The sequence below is a fragment of the Gymnogyps californianus genome, chromosome 8 (assembly GCF_018139145.2).
Source record: "Gymnogyps californianus isolate 813 chromosome 8, ASM1813914v2, whole genome shotgun sequence".
NCBI lineage: Eukaryota > Metazoa > Chordata > Aves > Accipitriformes > Cathartidae > Gymnogyps > Gymnogyps californianus.
The window spans coordinates 10475815-10500443 of NC_059478.1; the positions used below are offsets into that span (position 1 = coordinate 10475815).

The window sequence follows — 24629 nt, forward strand, 5'->3', positions numbered from 1 at the left end:
CAAAACTATCCCGCTTATTTAACTCTGGAGAGGTTCACAAACAGTATTATGTGGTTTAACAACAGAATTTGTGCAAGGACAGGGTGATTTTGGGGTTGATAACTGAGCTAGTACTGTCGTGTGGAACATGCTCCATTATCTTTTGCCTTTGATTGTTCCTGGTACAGACATGCACATGAATGGCTTACATGCAGGAAAACAGGGTCATCTAACAATTAAGTACAATAAAATAGGTGGTAACACTGCATGTCTGTGTTAAGATAAGTCACATTATTGTTCATAGTACCTGATAAAGCAGCGTATCCAACATACTGATGCTGAAAACCCTGCCAGCAGCGAAGGGCAGTCGAAACATAAATGCCAGATTAGATCCCTTCTCCCGCTCTTTCTGTTAAGGAATTAAAAAATAGAAAATACTTTTAGTGCTGGTTTTGGAAGGACTGTAATAAAAACATCAAATTGATATTACCTTGAGAGAGGTCAAAAGTGTAAAATCCCTTTACTCTCAATATAGTTTCTTTCTACAAATATGTAGCATCTTTGTTCAGTACTTACAGTTTTTCAGGTTGAAAGATTTTGTTTAATGCATGTGTTGTTTCAATCATCACATCTCAAATTGCATGGGCATATTCTACCAGATCATTTTAAAAAAGATTGAGGGATTTCAACTCTGCTTAGAGCAAAGCTTTTGTTATTCCTGCTCCAACTCCTTGGTGCTGACAGTGGACTCTCATTCAGGTCCAGAAAGTGTACTAGGAACAGGAACACGAAACATGAACAGAATCTGATGCAAAACGGAAGAAATAGTATTTCAGTGAATGTGAGGATGAGATGGGATCAGACATGGACTGGGGTAGAAACTTCTTGCTCTGATGCTTCTGGGGAAGGGATGCAGAAAAACATAACTATAGTTACGCCTTTTTCTTATCACGTCTCAGTTGCAGAGGGATCATACCGCAATGTGCTTCCTTCAGTTATCAGAGAGCAAAACTACAGGTTGGAAGTGATTTTGTTATTTTAAGAAGAGAGGAAATATCAAGCTTTCAGTTCAGAGATGTCATGAAGAATAAGATGTGTTCTCAAAGTACAGAAATGTTACGTGTCTTGGAATTGAGACAATTACATCCACCACATATACGCAGTAGTACATGCTGGGGACTGACTGGCTGGTAAGCAGCTTGGCAGAAAAGACCCTGACGGTGCTGGTGGACACCAAGTTGAACATGAGCCACCAATGTGCTTTTGTGGTGAAGAAGGCGAACAATGTCCTGGGCTGCATTAGCAGAAGTGCTGCCAGCAGGCTGAGGAAGGTGATCCTTCCCCACTACTCAGCACTAGTAAGGCCACACCTGGAGTACTATGTCCAGTTCTAGGCTCCCCAGTACAAGGAGAGATGGAGCTACTGGAGGTAGTCCATAAAAGCACCATGAAGATGATCAAGGGACTGGAGCATCTCTCCTATGAGGAAAGGCTGAGAGACAGCTGGGACTGTTTAGCCAGGAGAACAGTAGGCTCAGGGAAGATCTCATCAATGTGTATAAGTACCTGAAGGGAGGGCGTAGAGAAGACAGAGTCAGGCTCTTTTCAGTGGTGCCTAGGGGACAGGACAAGAGGCAATGGGCACCAGCTGAAATACGGTCGGTTCCTTCTGAACATCAGGAAACACATTTTTACTGTGAGAGTGACTGAGCACTGGCATAGGTTGCCCAGGGAGGTTGTGGAGTCTCCCTCTTTGGAGATAATTAAAAGCCCTCTGGACATTGTCCTGAGCTTCTGGCTCTAGGTGGCCCTGCTGGAGCAGGGGCCTTAGGCAAGATGACCTCCAAAGGTCCCTTCCAACCCTAACCATGCTCTGATTCTGTTATATGCAAATGGGCAGTCTGCTCTAACTAATGGTCTGGTTGAACAGCAGCATTCTAACCCCTGTTTGTTGTTGTTGGACAGTCTGGTTGTACCTGTTGATTTCTGTGGCTTCATATGACTGGAGTTGAAAAAGATGTCACGCAAAAAGAATTTCCTCTCCAGATAAAAATACACAGCAAATAACTCTTAAACATATGACGTTAATCTGTTCTTTATAAAATGTCACTCTGTCAAGCTCTTCAGATTTAAGGGGTTTCAAAATTTTTAAGGAAACAAAATATAATTATTATTTCAGGGTTTTTTTTGTTCCAAACATTCTCTATATTCTGACCAAATTCTACTGGCTTGTATTAGAGTTTCTTCTCCATAAGAAATGCATACATGCTTATACACTCATGCTCTCACATATGCACACACACACACACACACATGCTTTGATGGCTGAGCAGCAAAGGGGTGTTTCTAGCATGTTGTGTACTTCTGATAGTTGAAGAAGAAAGCAGTCTAATTGTACAAAGAACACTTTTACCTAGATAAGCACACTATTGTGCTTATTGGTGTAGGCCACAGAAACAAGAACTTATGTATTTCTTTTGTAGTTTGATCTCATATATTTGAGTGCTTTTCTTTTAGTGCAGTCAAAGTAGAAGATATTTTTCTTCAATTGCTATTGAGAATAAAAACTTGTGTGTGAATTATGGAAAAAATTTGTTTTACAACAAATACTTCAAAATTAAAACTACATGCATATTATAACATATGTTACATTAAATCCTTTTAGATGCATGCCATAAAATATTTTATAGGGAATTGGCTGTGAAGTGACTATCCTCCTACCATGTGACTCAGGTATTATGTTTATCCTTCCATCTGTTGAGAGAAATTTGCAGCAGATTCTGGTTTTGTGCCAAGAAAGGTGGGATAAGGCAAGAGATATTTGGGGAATAATTTGATTCTTATCCAAAATTCTGATGATAAACATAAGGATGTTCCTATTTGTTTTATTTTAAAATGGAAGCTTAGAAATTTATTCTCCCCCTTTATTTTAAATTTCTTACATTGTTTCCTTCTATTTCTTATTACAGGCTTGCTTTTTCCTTATTCTTGCTTAAAAGAGATTTGTGAGAAATACAATTTTTACTCAGGCACTTTGCATTGAGTTCTGCTTTATTACTTGCAGACTTATTAGCTTCCCAGAGAATACTGAGGATATAGAAGCCAGAAATGTGCCAGAATGTCCCAGCAGTTTTATTTCATGATAAGTGTGATGCCCAGCAGCTCCTTCCCTGACACTTTTTGGAATTCATGAGGAAGGGGATATAAATACTTAAAGAAAATCATAGATCATTTCTAGGAACATAAATAAAAGATCATGGCATGAGTGCATCCTGTAGAACTTTGCATATATAGACGACATTTTAAGACACCGCTATTAATAGATGGAGATCTTTACTTCATCCTCAGTCTTCCTATGTTTGTGGCTTTGCTCAAGTCATGAAGTTCAGAATTTTTACTGCTTTCTTTCTAAGTAATAACAGGTGTACACTTGTGGTTTTGAGAAGTTCTTAGCATGTGCTTCCTCCATATAGGCCATTTAATTTGAAGTTAATTAATTATTTCCTTTTGGGTTTGCATATTGTCAGAATACCAGAGAATATCTCCCTAGAAGGTCAAGTTCATAAGCTTTTCAGTTTATGTCCCTCTTTTCTACCTCCATTTATATTTGTGTCAAATCCTTTTTAGGGTTCTTTATCATGGTTTTATCTTTTTACTATTTCTAAATAAATACCTATTCCTTCGTAACAGCTAATTCTATGATACCAGTAACAAAGTACCAACCCCAAACTAACCTGAAGCCCTGTTTTGGCCACTCTGCCAGTGGTTGAAAGAGATCTAGGGCCCATCCTGATTTAATATATTCTCCTCTGATATAGACAGTAATATGGGAACTGCCATGCTGTTGTGTACAAACGATGCAAAGTTGCTTTAATGAACATACAAGGATATGGGGGGGGCGGGGCCTGGGGGTCATGCAAGAACATATAAAGGTGACAGAGGTAGTGGCTTATTGCAGGGAACAGTCAGTGCACTGTTAGTTTTGGTAAATGTCAGTTGTTGCCCATGTCAGATATAAGACTGATTAGAAATCTGGGCATGGAAAGCTCTTTACAGTACCTTTCTCGACATAAGGGATTTTGGATCGATAACACTTCACCTCTAGAACAGTTTACAATATCTTGGACTATGTGTTCTTAATTGCTTCTGTTCTACCTTTTTGGCAAGAACTGATTCATTTTCTGTTGTTCATCTGGAACAGCTTTCTAAAAACCTATCAGTTCAACAGCCAAATGTGTATGCTAATTATTTATACAGTTTTAGAATTGTAGCTGATGTAAATCATTAGAGATTCATCTAAAATAAGACTTACACCAATTAAGAGGTACCAATCTATTTTTTATAACCCATATATCATTACTGCATGCTATTACTTAATGTTACTTCAAATCTGCTTAAAACCTGAACAATATTAAAAACAAATGGAGACAGCATGCCCTGTTCTTAATTGAAGGTGAAAAAAGCAGCCTGGCTTTGTGTATATCACTGCAAATATACTGGGCCATCCCAGACAGATTTACGCTCACCTAACATGTATGTGCTTATTGCTGTGGAAGATACAAAATCACACTATTGGTTTGATTAAAAGATATAGGAGTTTGCACATATTTTAAAATGATCACCTAAAGGTTTAGAATTTTTATCCTTCAGTTAACACCTGCAATATTTACTTGGGAAAATAAAAAAATCATAGAAAACTAAAGTGTGACTCTTATCCGAGACATTCTAAACCCTTTCTTTCAAGAAAGAGGGAGTGGTTACCTCATTTTTTTCTTATCTAAGACAAATGGAGAACATAAGTTTTAAGTTTAGACCGTGGGTGGCTTCTTTTTTCCTTTTCTCTGTTGTCTAAGGGCCATTGCTTTCTCCTACGTCAGTGCTGAGTTTGGTGTTCAGATTTATTTGTCTCTGAAATGAGGAAAGTTGCAGCTGCAACAGCAGATGGACTTCTGATTTGCGTATCTTTCTTCTGCAGCCCATTAGGTTGAAAAGTCAATTTTGCATGTGTGTTTCAGTGCTACCTGAAGGCAACTTGCCTGACTTTTTTAGTCTTTCTGCAAATGAGGTGCTTAATGCAGAAATAACAATCAACTGTACATTTGACTGCATTAGATAATTTTTACTCGAGTTTTTAATTGCCTTTCATTTTGCATGAGGGAGTTCTGAAACATCAAATGAACTACAGCACCACCTGTGAAGTGCTCCCTGCAAATGTTAAGATGAAATGAGTGGGAAATATCAACAGCAGGCAACTTCAACAGCAATGAAGAAAATGTTCTTTAAGGTAATTTATCTACCTCTATTTCAGCATAGCATAGTTTGGATAGGAAGTTAATTAACTGTTCAGCTTCCAACCTATATTCACAACTTTACATTTGCACAATAAATTAATAAAGATAGGGAAGAAGTTATAATATTTCTAATGATTTCCAGAACCTCTGCTGGAAAAATGAAGGCGCCTATGTAAACCAAGAAAGAGAACTGAGATAAAAATCCTGGTTTCACTGCATTGAAGTAGATAGGCTACAGCCCCACAGAGTATTCCAGAAGCAACTGTAGGCACCACATACTGGGAAAGCTGTTACTATTCTTACCTCCCCTTATCACTAAACTGTATGGATTAAGGGAATATGTTTAAAAAAAAAAGAAAATGCTGTTGGTTATAGTACACCAAGGAACTAAGTTAGGTTGGAACACAGTCTTGAAGGCACCATCCAGCTGTTGGCACTTGTTGCCCTGAATAAACTGGCAATGTATGATTCCAGCCAGTTTCAGCTTATTCTTCCTGAAGTTACCATTGAGGGAGGGAGTGCTAAAATGGAGGAACCACCGGTGCAGACCTTAATGGATAGTGGGAGTGGAATAATCCAAATGAAGATGTGCCTCCCACTGCAAACTGCTCCTCTCTTTGCGTAACAACTTCTGTCTAGCTTCCTCGCAGTTCTCCATTTTATGGTGCTAGAACACCACCTAAATAAGATTAAGCCTTTGTTCTATTTCAGGCAAAGGTCAACAAATCACAAAATATCACCCAGATATTTACATCTTGTGGTCAAAATGTAAGCATAACAGTCAACTGAGTAAAAGATTGACTTCTAATACTTATCCTATTTCATCTAGACAGGCTGAATTTTTGCAGAGTTCGATTCCTGTGTAAGAAACTAGGAGCTGGCCTGTGAAGATAAGTTTGTATGAAAAGGCTGTTTTCCATTAAATATCTATTAAAATTAACTATGTGAACATTATACAGTAAATAGTGAAATATCTGAAATCCCCAAAATCTAGGAAATTTACTGTACAGCTAGGAAATGGAAATTATATGCTGTATAATGATAATGATTTTAGCATGAAATCAGATCTGCTAAGATATGTAAGATATCTGAGGTGAAGAGATTGGGAGGCTACACAAGAGAACCTAGCAATAATATTTAGATTGATAACAAGGGGAAAAAGAGATGACTGGAGTGAAAGATCTCTATCCTTGAAGACTGGCACAGTGATATTATTTGTCTTACTCTCATAAACTCAGAAAATGGTCTGAAAGATCATGAAGGTGATACTGTAAGTTTTGTGGACTGCAGAGGTAGGTAGGTCAGATCACCAACAAAGATCTGTGAAAAAGAGGATTGTCCTTGAATTTACCAAGTTAAACAGATGCACAATGTTATTTCGTATGCTCCATCTAATGTTTTAGCGATAGTATTTTGGACAAGCAAATCAAATTAAACTTATCTCCATATAGCCTCCCTGTTCCACAGCTTGAAAATGCCAACATGTGCGCTAGAATGTATAGCATATGAAGGTTTTATCTAGCATTTAAGTAGTGTTACTATCCTTATCGTCACTAGGACTGCCCTTTGACAGAGAACAACTGCTGTTCTCAAACTGTCACAGTAACGCAAATACCCCATACAGATACATGGAACTGTATACAGAATATGTAATTATAGTGCCTTTAAAGTGAATTGGAATAAAAAATGCATTATAATAAAAGCTGTATATGTTTTAAGTGTTTAGTTGTCCTGCTTTCAGCTGGAATAAAGTTAATTTTCTTCCTAGGAGCTGGTACAGTGCTGTGTTTTGGATTTGGGATGAAAATAATGTTGATAACACACTGATGTTTCAGTTGTTGCTGAGCAGTGTTTATACTAAGTCAAGGACTTTTCAATTTCTCATACTGCCCTGCCAGCGGAGGCTGGGAGTGCACAAGAAACTGGGAGGGTACACAGCAAGGACAGCTGACACAAACAAATCAAAGCCATATTCCATACCACATTACATCATGCCCAGTATGTAAACTGGGGGGAGTTGGCTGGGGCACCGTGGCTCGGGGACTGGCTGGGCATCGGTCAGTGGGTGGTGAGTGACTGTATTGTGCATCACTGGTTTTGTATATTCTAATATTATTATTATTATTATTTTCCCTTCCTTTTCTGTCCTATTAAACTGTCTTTATCTCAACCCAAGAGTTTTACTTTTTCCCCTCCGATTCTCTCCCCCATCCCACTGGGTGGGGGGAGTGAGCGAGCAGCTGAGTGGTGCTTAATTGCCAGCTGGGGTTAAACCATGACATTAGTCAATTAAAATATTTTCCACATTAATTGCCTGTGGCAGCCTCTTGGAAAACCATATTAGCTTTAAATATTCAGTTATCCAAAAATATTCAATTTTCCTTGAGTAAATTCCACCAGAGGGTTGGTGAATTAATATTATATTGTAAAGTGATGGAACTCAAATCAAACTTCATTCTTAAATGAGGGTAGAATTTGGAAAAAATAATCTTTTACATTAGCTCTGCAACTATAAAACCATTTCACTGTTTCCACTTGTTTTGAAAGCATTGTCACAAAATCAGAAAAAGTCTTAAAATGACAACATTTAAACTGGGGGCAGGGGGAGGCAAATCTCCTTACCTTTTCTAATTTGGACAGAGCAAGAGAATAGCAGTCTTTGGCTCTGAACTGCATGAATCTCATATTGGCTGGGTGAGTTAGTTCTGTGATAATGCTTAGGCTTGAGAACAACCTGTATTTTAAAAGAATGCAATAGTTATACCTCTAATTATAACAATTCACAAATGTAAGGCTCTACATAATGCTACACCTTGTGCTCATGTCCATGTTTTTAATGAAGTCCCTGAAACCTGTGGTGGTTTTTGGCACAATGAAATGCTGGTATAATAGCAGAGGAAACTACAAAACATTCTCTGTAGAATTCAAAGAAGCAAACATACATTCAAAGGTTGAGCTTATAAAATATTTTAATGCTGGAAAGTAACCACTTAATTTCATTACCAGAGATTTTATTTAATAATTTCTAAAATGATACAAATCTGTAAGAAACAACAAAAAATGCAAAACTATATAGCCTGCACTTAGTAGCTGGCTGCATGTGAACTACCATTTTATTAGAACTGGCTTATGCACTCTTTCCATTTGATTTTTTTTTTGAGTTCTGTTTGTATGCTCTGTGTCCACAGACCGAGCAACATAGATGAAAACTGACACTTCTTGGGAGTTGCTGAGAAAATGTATGCTTATGTATAGTTATGTTCTCACTTTGAAATATTTACATATACAAAATATTCATAAGTTAACACTAATTCAGGCTTCCAATAACAAAAAACAGTGAAGAAATTTTAACTCTGATCTGGCTGAATTACACAGATTTTCATGAAGCAGACTAAAGAGCCCCTCCCCAGCCCCCAGGGCTCTAAGAACTAGAAAGAAATTTGTAGTTTATGCTATGCAAATACTAAACAACTTGGAATAGAACTTAGATTATTATTTGAGTATTTCCTCTACAGATTAGTGTCAGAAAATGAGATGTGCATTTGTTATCTGTTCTGCTGATCCTGAAAGTACTTATCTACATGTAACAACAGATAATTGTAGTACTAATGACATAATTAATGTGGCTTTTGTTCCATTCAGATACAAATTAATGTGGTTTTCTTGAAAGCTGAATTTAGTAAGTTAGTGTCAAATGGAATCCAATGTACCTTTTTGCAAGTCTTTAGTCTTTTTCCCTCATTTTTGTAGGGAGCAACTTCACTGAAATGGCAATTCAAGTGGAGCCTAAATGTGGGGAAACTGTATGTCAAAACTATCTGTCAGTACGTGTTAATGCCATCTTATTGCAATACAGTTTCCTAGGTCTGTTGATGCCAAAATGTAGACTGGTAATGATCACATGATCCCAAACATGTTCTGAACATATGATCGTAGAAATGCTAGCCATTCTTATGTTAGCAGTTATCATGTCCCTGTGAATAACCAAATATTACATGTGATCATACAAGGAAAAATGGACTTGGCAAACTGGATGAGAATGTGAATCACTTAATGACCATTTGTGTGCACTGTAGTTTGAAAGGCATTGTGCATGCTCAGGAGTTTCTGTACCTTTTTAGCTCTTAGTCAGACTTTGATACAAACTGAGTGGTGTAGTATTGTTATACAAAGTCTACTATGTCCTACTAAAGATTAAGCGCTTACGGAATGGAGGCTACATGGATAGATTAAATACATGATAACCACACCCTTGAGATGCAACTGTGGTACATCTTCAGTTTTATGCTGTGTGTTATAAAAACCTGTGAAGTGCTCATGAAAATTGAAAAAAATCCTGATAATATCACACTTGTGGGTATGAACTTGTACTTATTAAGTAGCTTAACAAATGTGTTAAAGTTCTGAGGAAAGAGAATAAATTTCCTCTGCATTAATTCTGTATCATGTAGCATAGATTAACTTAAGCTTCTGCTGGCTGGAAATTTTCTTGTATTGCTGTATTAAAGGACAGGCGTTCATATTTGAAAACTAACAATATAACATTCAGAACTAAGAGTAACAGGAAATTAAAAGCTGATCTAACGATAAAATATACACAACTTACAGGAAAAAATGCAGGTTACTAGGTTTCTGTTAAAAATGGGTTTAGTTTATCACCAAGATATGAAAACTGATTTACATGAGGAAATCGGTTTCAAACCTGGTATTGGCAAAATTAATCTTTTACTTATGAGTGCCTTTTAGCGGAATTAGGGCAAATGACTTTCCAGGTAGTCAGGGCCAGACTGCCTCTTGCCCTGGGTGTAAGGCACACTGCCTGCAAGCTTTCAGCACTGGAGCGGGCTACTTCTGTGCAAAGATCCCTCTTTTCTGTCCCATTCTGGTAAAAAAGGACTGGATGGGGCAGAGAAAGCCCTAATCAGCGTGATGGAAGACATGGGTTGCTGTTGAACTGGTATTTGGGAATCAGACAAGCAAGAGATACATTTAGTTCTTTCCCGAACCAAAAAGATAAACCAAGAAAACAATGTAATGCCATCATAACACCTCATTTGGTTTATCTATAAATTGATGCTGACTGCTAGATACCAGCCGCACTATTGACTTGTTAGGTGTACTGCTGTCAATAGGCTTCTTGCAGTGTTTGAAACATAGCCTTCAAGATGTTAGCTAAAAACAACTTAATAACGGGGCCTCCCAAACACCAACATCTAAACCCATTAATTAATAGAAAGCAAGAGTAAATATAAACACTCCTTCTAGCACAGATCTACTACCTGAGGAAACCCACTATTTTTCTGAGGTGGACTCATAACTGTCAATAGGGACTCAATGGTTGGCTTCATATTTCATATTAAAAAGTGAAAAGCATCTCTAGGATACAGTTCAAAACTAGTAATTTCTCCTTGTACTTTTAAACTATGCTAACTTGTTCTTTCCCATCCAAAGGATTAAAGATTTCCTTTCTTAGTCAGTGTGACCATTTGAGTCACACTTCTTTACTCCTTTTAACTATAATTAAGTCAGATAAGCTAGGGTTGTGTCACAGTTTTAATTGGTATGGAGCAGTTTCTAGCCTTAAAGGTGCTAGTAACCCTGTCATTATAAACAATGCATCTGTCTTCTAAGGTGTAGGGGGGGACACACTCTTCTGGCAAAGCAAGAGTATTAATTTATGTAAATCAGGGCATAATGCCAGAACAAGTATATGAGAACTGGCAACCTAGGCCAAACAGTACTGCAGCACGCTTACATCACCTTTTCAGGCCTGTCTGCAACCCTTAATGAGGTCAGCTGATCTGAGTCAATCAAATCAGTGAGGTTTAGATTAGCCTGTTTCTTCTGAATGATTTCATTTGGTGAGACTTAAGTGAAATCTTCTTCATTGATGTGATGTCTTTGAGAACAGCATATATTAGCAAAACTCCAGTGGTTTAAAATCCTTCTTTAACACTACAGTTTGTGTTAAGTGCTGTTGTTCTTCACCATGTCTAGCCTCTTCTTCATTAGTTTCTGATATTATTAGCTATTATTAAGTAATGAAAAACCTTTAAACATATTTTTAAAGTTCATTTACAAAACTATTTACCTTGGTGCAATGAATGTTGTTTATTCTGTAGAACAGGTAAATGCCACTACCTTATGCCTCTTCCCAAAGCTTACTTATTTCTACAACTTCTACATAATATAAAAATTGCAGTGAAATTATTGTAGGTATTCTAGGGAAAAAAATTATAAAACACACTACTTGTGAAAGTTTACAAAGTTTTCTGAAAAAGTATTGTTAAGTCTTAAACCAAGATATTCTGATTGCTTTTGATATCTGTAAAAAGTACCATGCGGTCTTAAAATTATACCGAACCAGATATATAGTTCATACATGAGTTAAAGCTGCCATCTAGTTGTCAGCATCGTGCAAGACAACTGAATGATTATATAGTAAGTTCTAGTTGCATACCTATGGTACATACTGTACTACTATGATTTTTTTTTTTCAGTATTTTTTACAAGATAGAACACAACTACAGGAAAAATCAACTGATACTTTGTAAGTTTTATTTTTTATTCAACTCATTTTTCTGTTTTATATTTGGGGTAAAATATATTTCTGAAAAACTTAAGTGATACATGTCAAAACCTCAGTGAGATACCCTAGCACAATACAGTTAAGAGTAGACTTGAATGATGCACAGATTAAGTTCAATTATAGTTTCTAAATCAAATTTAGGTGTGATTATGAAACACATACTTGTGCTTGTATTGGGTACAAATTCAAAAACTCAAAGTTAGAAAAAAACAGAACTAAAGTTTCTCGTGCAGCATAGATTTTGCTTCTTTTGAGCACATGCAGAAATGCTAACAGCATTTAACTGCATTCTCACATGCGGTTGCATTAAAAAAAAATCTCTCCATTGAAATACTTGTGTTTTAATAAGCTCAGTTTTCTAAAACACTGACAGATTCAGAAGACTTTTACTATGCACCTCTCTCTGGTCTTATGTGGAAGGCTTGACACAGAAAAGGGCAGCAATATTGAATGATACTGAATCCTCTAGGGAAGGACTTCATTTTGTCCAGGTCTTACTAGAATGAACAACAGGAAGTGCTAGGCTTAAGCCCCAAATCAGGGAGGCATTTCATACTTGACTGTAGAGTGTGTTTTGTTTCATGTGGGGGTTTTTTTGGTGTTTTTTTGTTTTGGTTTGGTTTTTAAGCAAATAAGAACTTTTTTCAGTTTAAAGGGACACGTATCTCTTGGTACTTGTTGAAACAAGATATTTAACACGAAGTGAGGCGTTTAGCTCTTCATCACAGCACTGCCTTCTCAGCCTCTTTACTAGACTGATCTTTTTTTCACTCTGTATTCAGTTATTCCTTCATGACTCTTAGTATGTTGTTGTCATACGTAATGTTGCATACATGTGCCTAAAAACCTAGTTTTTGTTCAAAACTATTCAAAACCTGAACAATTACTACTAACTTCATAGTGATGCATTGCTTACCTTTTAGAAGGATCTGCTTTTCATACTGGCTTTAGCATTACTGTGAAAGACTGCTGCACTGAGGAAAAATTTCTTTTCTCAACTGTCTTTGGTCCTAAGTATTCAAGAGTGGCTTTCTTTTCCTTCCTGCAAACCTGACAGTTGACTTTTAAAACGAACATCCAGTTTTGGGATGCATAGAATTTCATCTAAGATTTCAGGAGAATACCTCAGTACTCTGAGTGTATTGCTAAGCAGGGTGGGAAAAGGTTTGCTCATGTAAGACACAAATTCATATAAGAGAAAAACTTAAGTAGAAGAAAGAAAAAAAAATTTCTTATCTGAGTACAAAAGACATTAAGTATTTCATGATTAATGAAGATGTATAGATAGATTGCAAAAATGTCTTACCTAAAGAGTGTTTGAACATTTACGATAGTCTTAGCATCTGCCATGTAGTCTTCCTCGGCACTCATTGTACTTTCTTTGTCCACCACCACCATATTAGCTGCAAAGGTGACCCCACATCTTAATAAGTCATCTAGGCTTTTGTGAAGAGAAAGAGGGAGAAAGAAACAAGCAACTTAAATACGGAACACTTAAAAGATTAGGGATGGTTAGAATTTGCAGATCACAGGCTGAGTTGCTGGTTCCCTTCATCTCCATGTACATATCGTAACTTCCAATATAATCTATATCAAATATATCATCTCAATTAATTGATAGAATAGAATATTAAAAATTATTTTCCTTGAAGTCATACAGAATGCACTTCAGTAGGTTATTACAGCCCCTCTCCTTTTGCTAAAATGATAAATTTATTTCAACTTTTTAAAATAAGCCTTTAATGGTTACTTGGGAAGACAGTATGTCCTTACATGCTGCAACAACTTGCTTCATTGAAGTTACTTTTGGCAATAAACGGACCAAAATGAATGCTTTGGGTTGCTCTTTCCCACAATTATATTTCAGTTTCAAAATGCTAATAAAGGTTCTGCCAGGACATGAAATACATTCCTCTTTTAGGTTAATCTACAAGTTGGAGTGTTCTCATGATGCTTTTAGAAGCAGCTGTACATCAGTAAAACTTTGCACTCTGCTGGACAATGTTTCCTGTGAAGCCTGACCATAGAAAACACTCACGGACAACTGAGTTACAGTTCCCATCATGCCTTATAGCTTTGTTTCCAAAATGAAGCATGTTTGTTGTTTTAACAATAATATTTTCCACAGAAACTAAGCACTTTTCAAAAAGTTTAGAAAGGACTTTTCTGTAATGATAAAGACTGCTAGGACCCTAGCAATTTTTAAGTAAGTGAAAATAAAGAAAGGGTGAATTTCATGGTTTCCAAGGGAAATTGGAAAACTAAATTTTTGCATCATTCTGTTAATTCCAAGGTGAAAAGTTGTTTTGGCATTACAATTGCTTCTCATTTGGCAATCTATGATATTAATTAAGTCTTAATTGTCCTGATACAGTTTTTCTTTTCAGCAAAGATCTTCTTAAGTTCCTAAGTTTACGTAACATATTATAAACTCTTTTTGAAATTTTGGATAAGGAAAACTCTACAAATTTGTGGTATTTATTTTACATCTTATACATATTCTTCCAAAACAAATACATAATATAATTATTTTTGAAACTGTACAGTATCACCTGTGGTTGACTACAAAACAAGAAAGGCTGTATTTTATATGACCTATATTAACGACTTCAGTGCACAAGTAGAACTCCGACCTTTCTCCGAGTAATTAGTATTTCTACTTTTTCAGTCTTTCAGTTGATCCCTGAAAATAGCAGCATATTCTGAAATATCCAGATTTTCTGCATTTCAACATTTCATAAGCTCAACAGCTATTCTTATTTTAGCAGTTACATTCAAATGATTTGTGGAGAATTTTAAAAAATACTAATTTAGAAGTATAATTCTAGTGCTCAGGTACCTCTAGCTACAGGTTTCTTAATACTGAATAGATTTCTACATAGCTGTGAAATCTGTTCAGTTACAGATCTCACATCATTTATACCTGAAGACTGTAGAATAGGTTTCTACTACTTGATGACACATTTTGATTAAGTTCATCCCAGCTATGAATTTTGGTAAAGCTGTTTTCCTGCAGGCCATCCACTTCTAACAAAAAGGAGTGGTAAATGAGAGTAATTCCTCTGGCGGTTTTCTCTCTAAGATGATGAAATTTCATGCCAGGTGACCAAATGACAAATATATTAGGTACTTAAAAGGTAGTAGGTGGCACTTTGGGAATGTATTCTATACCTATTATATAAGAAAGAAAACTGCGTATTTTACGTTGTAGTTCTTAGCTAAAGATGATCAACTTCTATTAATTGTACATGATTTAAAAATATGTTTAGGAAAACACAGGGAATAAGTATGAACTCTATTTTTACAAGTCTTGTTATTGATGAAAACATGTCAAAAAAACCCCCTACAAAATATGATTGGTTATTGCATGAGGAATTAAAGTGATTGTATTGTCAGAAAAGATGCAGAAGTTCATGCTAGTATTACTGTAAACTGTAGAATTCTGTATAATCACTTATTTCAAAGACTACACACTTTTTTTTATGCACTCAGTTCTAAAAACAACAAAACACCTTTAGGGAGGGATTTGGCGATTTCCTTTTTGAAATAAACTCAGTAAATTTAATTAAAGTTTAATCTTCCATGTTACTAAAAACAGGTTAACATCTTTGGGTTATTAATTACTTTGGATACTTTGAGTCAATTCAATTATTCTGCTGGTATGAATCTTTTTATAATTGTTGTGGAATTAAGAGTTAAGAAAGTAGTAGATATTAACAACCTGAGACACTTTTTCAGTTTAGAGGAAGAAATGTAGAAAGTGAAAAACATTTCTGTAGATTCTTTGCAAATCTCACAATGACTATGATATCACCAAGGTAAACCTGTAACCATATCACTATTATAAGTAGTTTTAAAGCCCTTGTTACAACAGGTTGAGATGGAGAAGCATTGAATCTCCAGAATTCTTGTTGAAAAACTGGATTCTGTTAATTCAGGGCAGGAAATAAGTTTTTTGATTTCTACCTGGGGAATGAGTGTCATGGGCTTGTAGCTCCAACTCAAAATTAGCTATGTAGTGAAGCAAACCATTTTCTTCTTTAAATTGACACTCTACACACAGGAGTTTACTAAAATGCTAATGAGCCCTTGCTCTTCTCTTGTTTCTGTCTGATTTTTACATTAAATCTATGTTGCTAAACCTAGATATGCAAATATATATTAGCAGAGGTGAAGACAGACATGTAGGAGCAGGTGATATTTTAAGTAGCAGAAGATGAAGACCGCTGGACCCATTCAAGACTGTCAGCATTAGTACTGTCTACATTCTGTAGCTATCTTTACAAAACCCTAGTCAGTAAATCCAAACAAATTATAACTAAGTATAGAATGTCACTAGAATCAGGGCTATAATCTGGCAATTTGTAGAAACATATTAATGCACCTAAATAAGTGTTAATCTTATGTTTTTGAAGATATTAACCTGTTTTCCCTGTCATACTTTTCACTAATGATGTCCTTTATAAGTCAGAAATTTGAAATCCCAAATTACAGCACACAGACACAAACCGTGCATGCAAAAAGATCATCTTCAAATACAACACACACTTAAACATGCAATGACGATACACACAAGAAACCACTGAGCACTACAATGTTAAGTTTTCTAACAGGTATTTCACCTACTTGTCGATAGAGCCCACCATGTAGTAAACCATTGGAAACCAACAGATTGCATCCAGAAAATGCATATCTGGCCTAAGCAGCAGATGGGATTACAAAATGAAACACAATATCACAACAGCAGCACCTCTTCAGAAATATTTCAATAAACTAGTAGCTTTAAAAAAAAAAACAACTTTTTAAAACTTTGACAGTATAATAACACTTTAAACAGGAAATAGGTTTGCAGAAAGCTGTGAATCAACAGTTTGCTGTGATCATAAAGAATGATCAGCATTAACATGCTTATATTAATAAATGCACCTCTTAAATCAGAAATTTTATGGCACAGTACAATTCCGAATATAAGAATGAATGACTGATGTCAAAGACACACTACCAAGTTATACTCCAATGCATGACTTAGGAGTACTTAAAATAAGCAGTGAGAATTTTCAATTAAAATGTGATGTGGAAACCCAATCATCATCTGTTTTTTGTGCTAACAGCTCCATTCAAGTCAATGAGACAATCTTAGGTGAAACCTTATTTTTAAAATGGAATGTGAAAACTAAGATACTGTATTTTATTGCATTGTTTCTTTACTGTGTTTCTTCTTACATACCAAGAAACATCAGAAATCTTGAAACACGTGATATGTAGATATCAGAATAAGCATACTGTAATAAATGGCCTTGATAAATAGAGAAAATAGGAATATAACAACAAGGCATAGATTTGTTCACCGAAGGTGGCTGAATTCCTAAGTCCAATGAAGTAAATTACAAAATTCCAATTGGCTTGAATGGCAGCCTGAATTCCACCTCATGCATATATGAAAAGCATGCTGGCTTTTCAGCTAGCTTCTGTAGTCCCATGAATGCTGGCCTTTCAGAGGAGTCACTGCAAATGCTGTGTAGAGAGAGACAACGCTAAGGGTATTAATTTAATTAGCAACCATAGCTTTTACTTCACGCTAATAAAAAGTGTTTCTAACCGTGAATGTCGCAACAGCATTAAAGTGTGTAAACTCAGGCACTATGCTGGAAAAGAGAACAAGCACTAGAGGGCACTGTATGGTCACATCTTTAATCATAAGAAAGTTGCAAATCAGAAGTCCTTTAGCCTAATTTAGGCTTTTACCAATTTGTGCAATTCACTTTATGCCATAACATATACACAAAAAAGCTTCTGTTTTGCAAACACAGGTGTATACAGCTTCAATAAAATGCTGTCTGAGGCAAAAGTGGGACACTTCACAGCAGGCCTTTTTATAATAAATCACTTAAACTAGAACATATATATGCAAAGGGAAGTGTCAGCCTGGAATCAGAACCTATAGGAAATTTTTGCTGCTGTCATTTCTTTGAGTCATAGTTTGATCTAATTTTCTGTATACAGCTAACCTCCATTTTTCTGTCTTCCAAATTGCAATTTTAAGTACTTGAGCAGTACCAAAGTGTTGCCCCCCCCCCCCCCAAAGTCTCATTCATTGTCAGATTATAAATGAATCAGTCTTGCCAGAGAAGAATTTGTCTGAAATTTTAAACAGCTGATGCAAGAAAGGCTAAGAATTCCAGCCATCTCCAGACAGATATGGTAGTAACAACAATATTGCAGACTTTAATTTTCTTCCATGACTATATATTTGTAGACAAAGTGTGTGTGTGTGTCCTATTGGCTTAAAGAACTGTTTATCTCAGAGTCTAAAATTATTAAAAATATACCTAACTGGTCCAGGCCACTAAGTGCCTTGTGTTAAGTAGGTTAGCGTTGTCTGATGTGCTGTCATGTAGCTGTAAAACTGTTACACAGTTTGCTTTTTACAGTGTTTATGAAGTTACTTCATTTTAGCAGTAATAGTCACATTATTTGGGGTATTTTTAAGTAATACTTAGCTGAAACATTGGCCACGAAGAATAAGGACATTTAAATGCACTATGGCCATTTACAGTCAGTAAAAAGTCCATTTTGTATATGACAGCGAACATAGGGTATTATTTTTGTCACCAACTTTTCTCAAAGATAAATGTGCCATAATGTTTTTGATTTTAAGCTGGCCATGTGAAGAGTGATCATCTATTGAAGTAATGGTAAAATGAGTTTAAACTATATCACAAAAAAAAAAAAATTACTTACGGGTTATCGAGGAGTAATACAATGGGATTTAGTTCTTTCTTTGGTCGGTAATAAGCTCTGAGTGGAACAATAAAGTTATACAAGCCATTTCCAGCAGTTTCTGCTGCAACTATAATCAATTTATTTTTGAATCCATAGGCTTTGGCATCTTCATAGTAGTTATGTTGGCATCCCTAAAATCAAAATAAGAAACAAGTTCAGTGGATATGAATAAAGAGATTTAGCTGTGACATTAAAGGGTTTTAACATTAGAAATAGAAAATTTTACTAGATGACCTGATATAGACCTGATTAGACATAAACAAATGCTTGGTGATGAAAAGGATGAGAAAACATACTATAGCTTAGTAAGTGCTGAACCTCATCTCTAAGCAGAAAGCAGAATTTAACTCTGTTCAGATGCAAGACACAAATGAGAATGCAGTTTTGTCCAGTAACAGAAACTCCCTTTACCTTATCTAGTCTTAGACAACAAAAGGGTACTTTTTCATGCAGAAGATGACAAAATGTGGGAGAGCTTCCAATATACGGAGAGTAAGGAGGATAGCCTTTGGCATACCTAGGAGAGTAGAACAAACATTTTTCAGTATAGCAAATTACTGAAACACAGTTGACTATACAACTATTTTACAGGATGTTTATACCTATGTCTAAGTTTTGCAGTTATCTGTAGACTAGCAGGGTCAAGTACATGAAATGAATTACATTTAATAAGGACCAAAGAAGTATATTTTGTAGCTTCGACCAATTCGATACAATTTAGTGAAAGCTATCATGCTTTTGTGGACTAAAGGAATTTTGCTTGGGGTTTTTTTTTTGTATAGGCATCTTTGGAAATGGACTGATGTATCATAGCATGCTGTCCTAGTGTTTTGAACGCATGTACTGGAAACTTCTAAGGAAGGAAAAGAAGGAAGGAAAGACAATAGAAATAATTGTGGTACTTCTGCTCTTCCTTCTCCATTTTTCTTTCAAACACTTATCAAGAATGAGTGAGGTCATCACCTTCTTGCTTTAATAACATACTTTCGACATGGTTGGAATAAATTTTAAGTGGCTGATGAGATGAAATTTCTCATTGGCCTTAGTTTTTAATAAGAGGCCTTTTAAATCCTCGTATTTCAGTCTGCAGATTTAAGATGACTTGTTCTGTTATTTTTTTCATTGAAGCTTTATGATCTTCCCTGGGGCCTCTCATGTTTGCCACTGTTGGAGATGGGAAACTGTGCTAGGTGAGCCACTGGCTTAATTGTGTATTTCAGTTTTAACATCCCTGTCAGTAATCCCAATAAACATAATTGCTTATCTGCATGGCAGTTACAGTATTGAATCTTCTGTTTTTATCTGAGTAATGCATCATTACTTTCAGTAACATGCTAACAAGCATTTTAAATTAGATGTAATAATTTTGTCTTATACTGCTTTTTTTGTCATTCCTACATTTTGAAGTCAGACACCTAGCCCCAGTGTTCAACAAGCCTGTTGAATGATCTGATTATCACTGCATTCTCAGGACAGAAGTACTTATCTGTTTACAAATTAGTTGAGTCCTGTCTTTATAACTATAGAACGTAAGAAAAATGGCCATAAAAAATGCTATTAAAAAAATTGCAATATACAACTAGATCTTTATAACTGAGCAGAGAAAATCTCCAGTAAATGGGGGAGTTAATCTGTTTTTTTAATTTCAAAATAGGCATAATGGCATTCTGCTAACAGACAATAGCATTTCATAAAAGGGAATAATTCCATAATTGTCCTTTATGGGTCTTGCTTGCTGCAACTGCATGGATTCATCTGCCTGTCAAAAAATTATCCATGCTGTTTACATAATATTAGCTTTTCAAATTATGTTGTTTATTTTATATTTAATATACATACTCTAAGCCTGCAGAGGCTTCATCATCTGACGGGGTAGTTTCATCTTCTGACTGGTCACTTAGCAGGTCACATGTCTGAAGTGAGGACGAGTCTGCAACCTCCAAAACAGGTGCTATACTGGGCCGTCTGCCCTCTTTACCTCCCTCGGAAGGAAGAGCTAGCGTAGGTCCGCTGGATGTTCGGCATCCTGTATCTTGTAAATCGATAGCCACTGTCCCTGAAGTAGTGTTGAAAGCATTTTCTCAATGTGGTTGTCAAAACATTTGAATGAGATTCCCATATTTAGTGGGAATTGCCTGAGTACATGGCCAAAGACTGAAAGGAATACTATATTGATTGTGTTTATTACATTGAAATGTAACAAATATTTAAACTATACCTGAGGAAGCCTTTTCCTGCAAAGTAACACTTTTTCTGACCATTAATATATATTTTCTTGTTAACTACCTTTTTAAAATCATACCTTTTATAATTAATCTGTATTTATATGCATCAACAACCTCTAGGTTTTTATTGAGCAAGGGCATTTTTTTAATTAAAGCAGCTTACAAAAAATTGTTACAAACAACCGGTTATGAATGACAAAGAAATTACCCGTGTGATTTTCCCAGTTGTTTTGCTTTGCATACATTTTATTATTACTTTTTTATATAACAGTCTTAAGTGGTTTAATTCCATATTGTCAAGTAAAAGAAAAACATAACCAAATTCCATTGGGTTTGTTTTTTTTTTTTTGAAAATACAAGGAAGTGTTTAGTATTTTTTCTTTCTGCACACTATTATAATTTCTTATATATTAATTTAATTTATAATTTTAGGAATACATTGTTAAAAGCTTTAAAATGCAGTATTCATTGAATGAGAATATGTTGGGAGGCTTTTTTTTTTTTTTTTTTTTTACTTACCCATGCTGGCTATTATACTGTGTACGGGTAACCTAGAAGCTCCATGGTAAGATAATTTTGATTCATGGTTTTTTCTATGCTTTTCTTGCTTCTTAAAAGCAGAATTCTCTTCTTTGGTGATATTTATATAAAAGCATATATCTGTAGAACTCATGATATATCGAGGACCTGGATTCAGCAAAATGTTTTTGTTATCTTCCTTTCTAACACCAATCAGACAGACTCCAAACCTTAATTAGAAAAGGAAAGGCATGGTTCATTTTGCATAGTCCCGTATATACCAGAATATCCAGTGTCAAAAATGAATCTCCAGTATATTTTTATATTTTGCAGATTATGAACATTTGCAGATTTTCAGATAACACATATGTTTGAAAAATGTTATCTCCTAAATAGGCCACTTCTGATCAAGTAGTTTTTATGAGCTCATGAATCCCTAGGCATTTGAATCCAGTGTTTTTCTTAATCCCCATAATATTCTTCTAATGCTGTTCCAGTTGATTTTTTTCTATTGGATGAATAGTCCCTTCTGGGAAAATATTAGTAGTAGAAGAATGGATATATAATATGAAAAAGCATTAATCATGTTCAATTGTTCCATTATTCACATGTAATGGAAACCATTTTCAGCATTCATTTTTGCGTCACTCCTAGAAATGTATTTGATTAGTGATAGAAAATAAGGAATTAAAGCCAAAAAAATCTCTCTCTCACTAAGTATGAGAATAAACTCAGTGTTCAGGGTTTGATACATGTTCATTTTGTTAAATATATACAAATGTATATGATTTTTGTTCAGTTTGTATGTTCAACTCACAGAGCAGCACTGAATAAGTGATGCATGATCTGGAACCTAAAGAAGATATGTTAGCATCTAACAGAAAAAATATGGTTTTATTTTGAACAATCACCAGAATGTAGCATGTACCACCATTAAATTGAACATTTTGCATAAAATGAACACACCACAAAGGAAGCCATATTTCCAGCTTGACTCCTAAATAAATAAAAAAAAAAAATACACTAACACTTTCCCATCCACCCTTTTTTAGATTGTTTTGGACATGGAAAGGGACTGGTGTTCTCATATAACCTCTCTAAGGTACAATTTTTTTCTGGTTGTCAGGCTTATCCTATGTATCCTTTATATTCTATTCTCTCAGACTGAGCTGGCCTACAGAGAACCAACATGAGCCTGACGAGCTGTAACTTACAGAAAAATATCCATGAAATATATTAGTGGCCAGATATTTAAACCCAGAAACAGAGTAATGTGTAATACTACACCTTTGAATGCAGAGCTACATTGCAGGCAAAACAATTAATTATTTGTTTGAACTTTTAGTTGTTGATAGGAAAATAAACATACTTTTTATGTGCATGGAAAGAAGCATATGTGAAGCTTTTCCCCTCATACTCAGCAAAAAAAGTACTTTCTTCCAGGTTAATATGATACACTTCATTACCAGAGCATCTGCCATACATTTTCTGCCATTGTTCCGGTGATTGCTGACTCTCCCTGAAACATGTACAGATAAAGAGAATAATTTAAAATTTAATGAAAAATTCTTATTAATCAGAACAGTATTTCATGGCAATAGGAACTACAAATGTCTATTAACAAGGTCCCATAGGCTAATCTGTGTCGTGGTTTAACCCCAGTCAGCAACTCAGCACCACGCAGCTGTTTCCCCCTCCCCCTCCCAGTGGGGTGAGGAGGAGGAAAGGAAAGAAAAAAAAGTAAAACTCGTGGGTTGAGATAAGAACAGTTTAATAACTAAAGTAAAATATAATACTAACAATAGTAATAATGAAATATAATAATAGTAATGAAAAGGAATACAACCAAAAAAGGGGTGGGGGGGGGGGGGAAAAACCAGTGATGCACAATGCAATTGCTCACCACCCACTGACCAATGCCCAGTTAGTTCCCGAGCTGTGATCCGCCCCTCCCGGCCAACTCCCCCCTGTTTATATACTGGGCATGACGTTCCATGGTATGGAATATCCCTTTGGCTAGTTCGGGTCAGCTGCCCCGGCTCTGCTCCCTCCCAGCTTCTTGCACACCTGCTTGCTGGCAGAGCATGGGAAACTGAAAAGTCCTTGGCTTAAGATAAGCGCTACTTAGCAACAGCTAAAACATCAGTGTGTTATCAACATCATTCTCTCACTAAATCCAAAACACAGCACTGTACCAGCTACTAAAAAGAAAGTTAACTCTGTCCCAGCTGAAACCAGGACAATCTGAAAGAAATATTTGAGATCAAAGCTTGGTAATACTGTAAGTACAGAGATTATTTTAACGAATTAAAGAGCATTTTCTGATAAGTAATAGGCATATAAGATTATGTACTTAAATATCAGGAGAGATATGGCTGAATTACTTTAAATTCACACCATAATAAGTAGATTCATTGCAATTTAAAGATGACAGGTGAAACCAACAGCATGCTCATTCTATTCATAAAGGCAGTCTCTTCAGATGCTCCATGGCAGATTGTCTGGTTCCTGTCTGAAGTAGGTAAAGAATCACTAAAAAATAACTTAGGTAGGAAAGACCCATTTGGCTTCAGTCACTTTATCTGTAAGAAAGGTTTTTTTCTTCATTTGCTTATCGGTTATCTTCAGCATTTACCCTATGGACATTTTTAGTTACTGTGCTTGGTATACTATGACAAATACATACCTTCTTTTCTCTAGTGCAAGAAAATAAATTATTACTTTAACCATATTAAGCATATCCTCCTCTACTATATGCAGCTAACGTTCTTCATCCAAATGGACTGTTAGTGGAAATGTTCCAAACCTCAGCTAACACCATAACTTGCAGACTTGGAGCTTCGGTGAACTTCTGACTTCATTAAGTTTCATGTGGAAACAAGGTTCTGTCTGCATGAGTTTTACAGGATATAATGGATGCATACATATACATGTAGGACATAAAACTGACAAATGTGCTCTGTGTTTTGCCACTTGGAGCTAAGATCTCAAGATATTGGGACACGCTCCTTTGTGCTTATTTATACATTTTCAATACTTAACACAATTTCTGTTTTTCTTCAGTTTATCATTCTTCTTCACCCTCAGTGTAGAAACATTTTGTTTTAAGATGGAAATAAGTAAACCATTTTTTTTTTGCAACAGTATTAACGAACAGTGCACTAGGTGCAGAATAGCAGAACTAGAAAAGTAATTACAGAAGAAAATTTTTCCATATTTCACTTTTCCCCCTAAAATAAAAAG

At 35.7% G+C, this 24629-nt stretch overlaps 1 protein-coding gene across 3 annotated transcripts in view; it reads right to left on the bottom strand.

The window, feature by feature from the left end:
- KCNT2 (potassium sodium-activated channel subfamily T member 2) overlaps nucleotides 1-24629 on the bottom strand; it is a 153854-nt gene that overhangs the window by 20003 nt on the left and 109222 nt on the right. The window contains exons 15-23 of one of the 3 annotated variants that reach the window (XM_050900899.1): nucleotides 22756-22905; nucleotides 21387-21616; nucleotides 20482-20698; nucleotides 19054-19159; nucleotides 18601-18773; nucleotides 16486-16557; nucleotides 13166-13300; nucleotides 7893-8004; nucleotides 287-388 (exon numbers count right to left, since the gene is read on the bottom strand). In XM_050900899.1, the coding sequence (XP_050756856.1) occupies nucleotides 287-388; nucleotides 7893-8004; nucleotides 13166-13300; nucleotides 16486-16557; nucleotides 18601-18773; nucleotides 19054-19159; nucleotides 20482-20698; nucleotides 21387-21616; nucleotides 22756-22905 (1297 nt within the window). The remainder of the gene's footprint in view (nucleotides 1-286; nucleotides 389-7892; nucleotides 8005-13165; nucleotides 13301-16485; nucleotides 16558-18600; nucleotides 18774-19053; nucleotides 19160-20481; nucleotides 20699-21386; nucleotides 21617-22755; nucleotides 22906-24629) is intronic. The other 2 variants (XM_050900900.1, XM_050900901.1) reach the window with 2 other exon arrangements.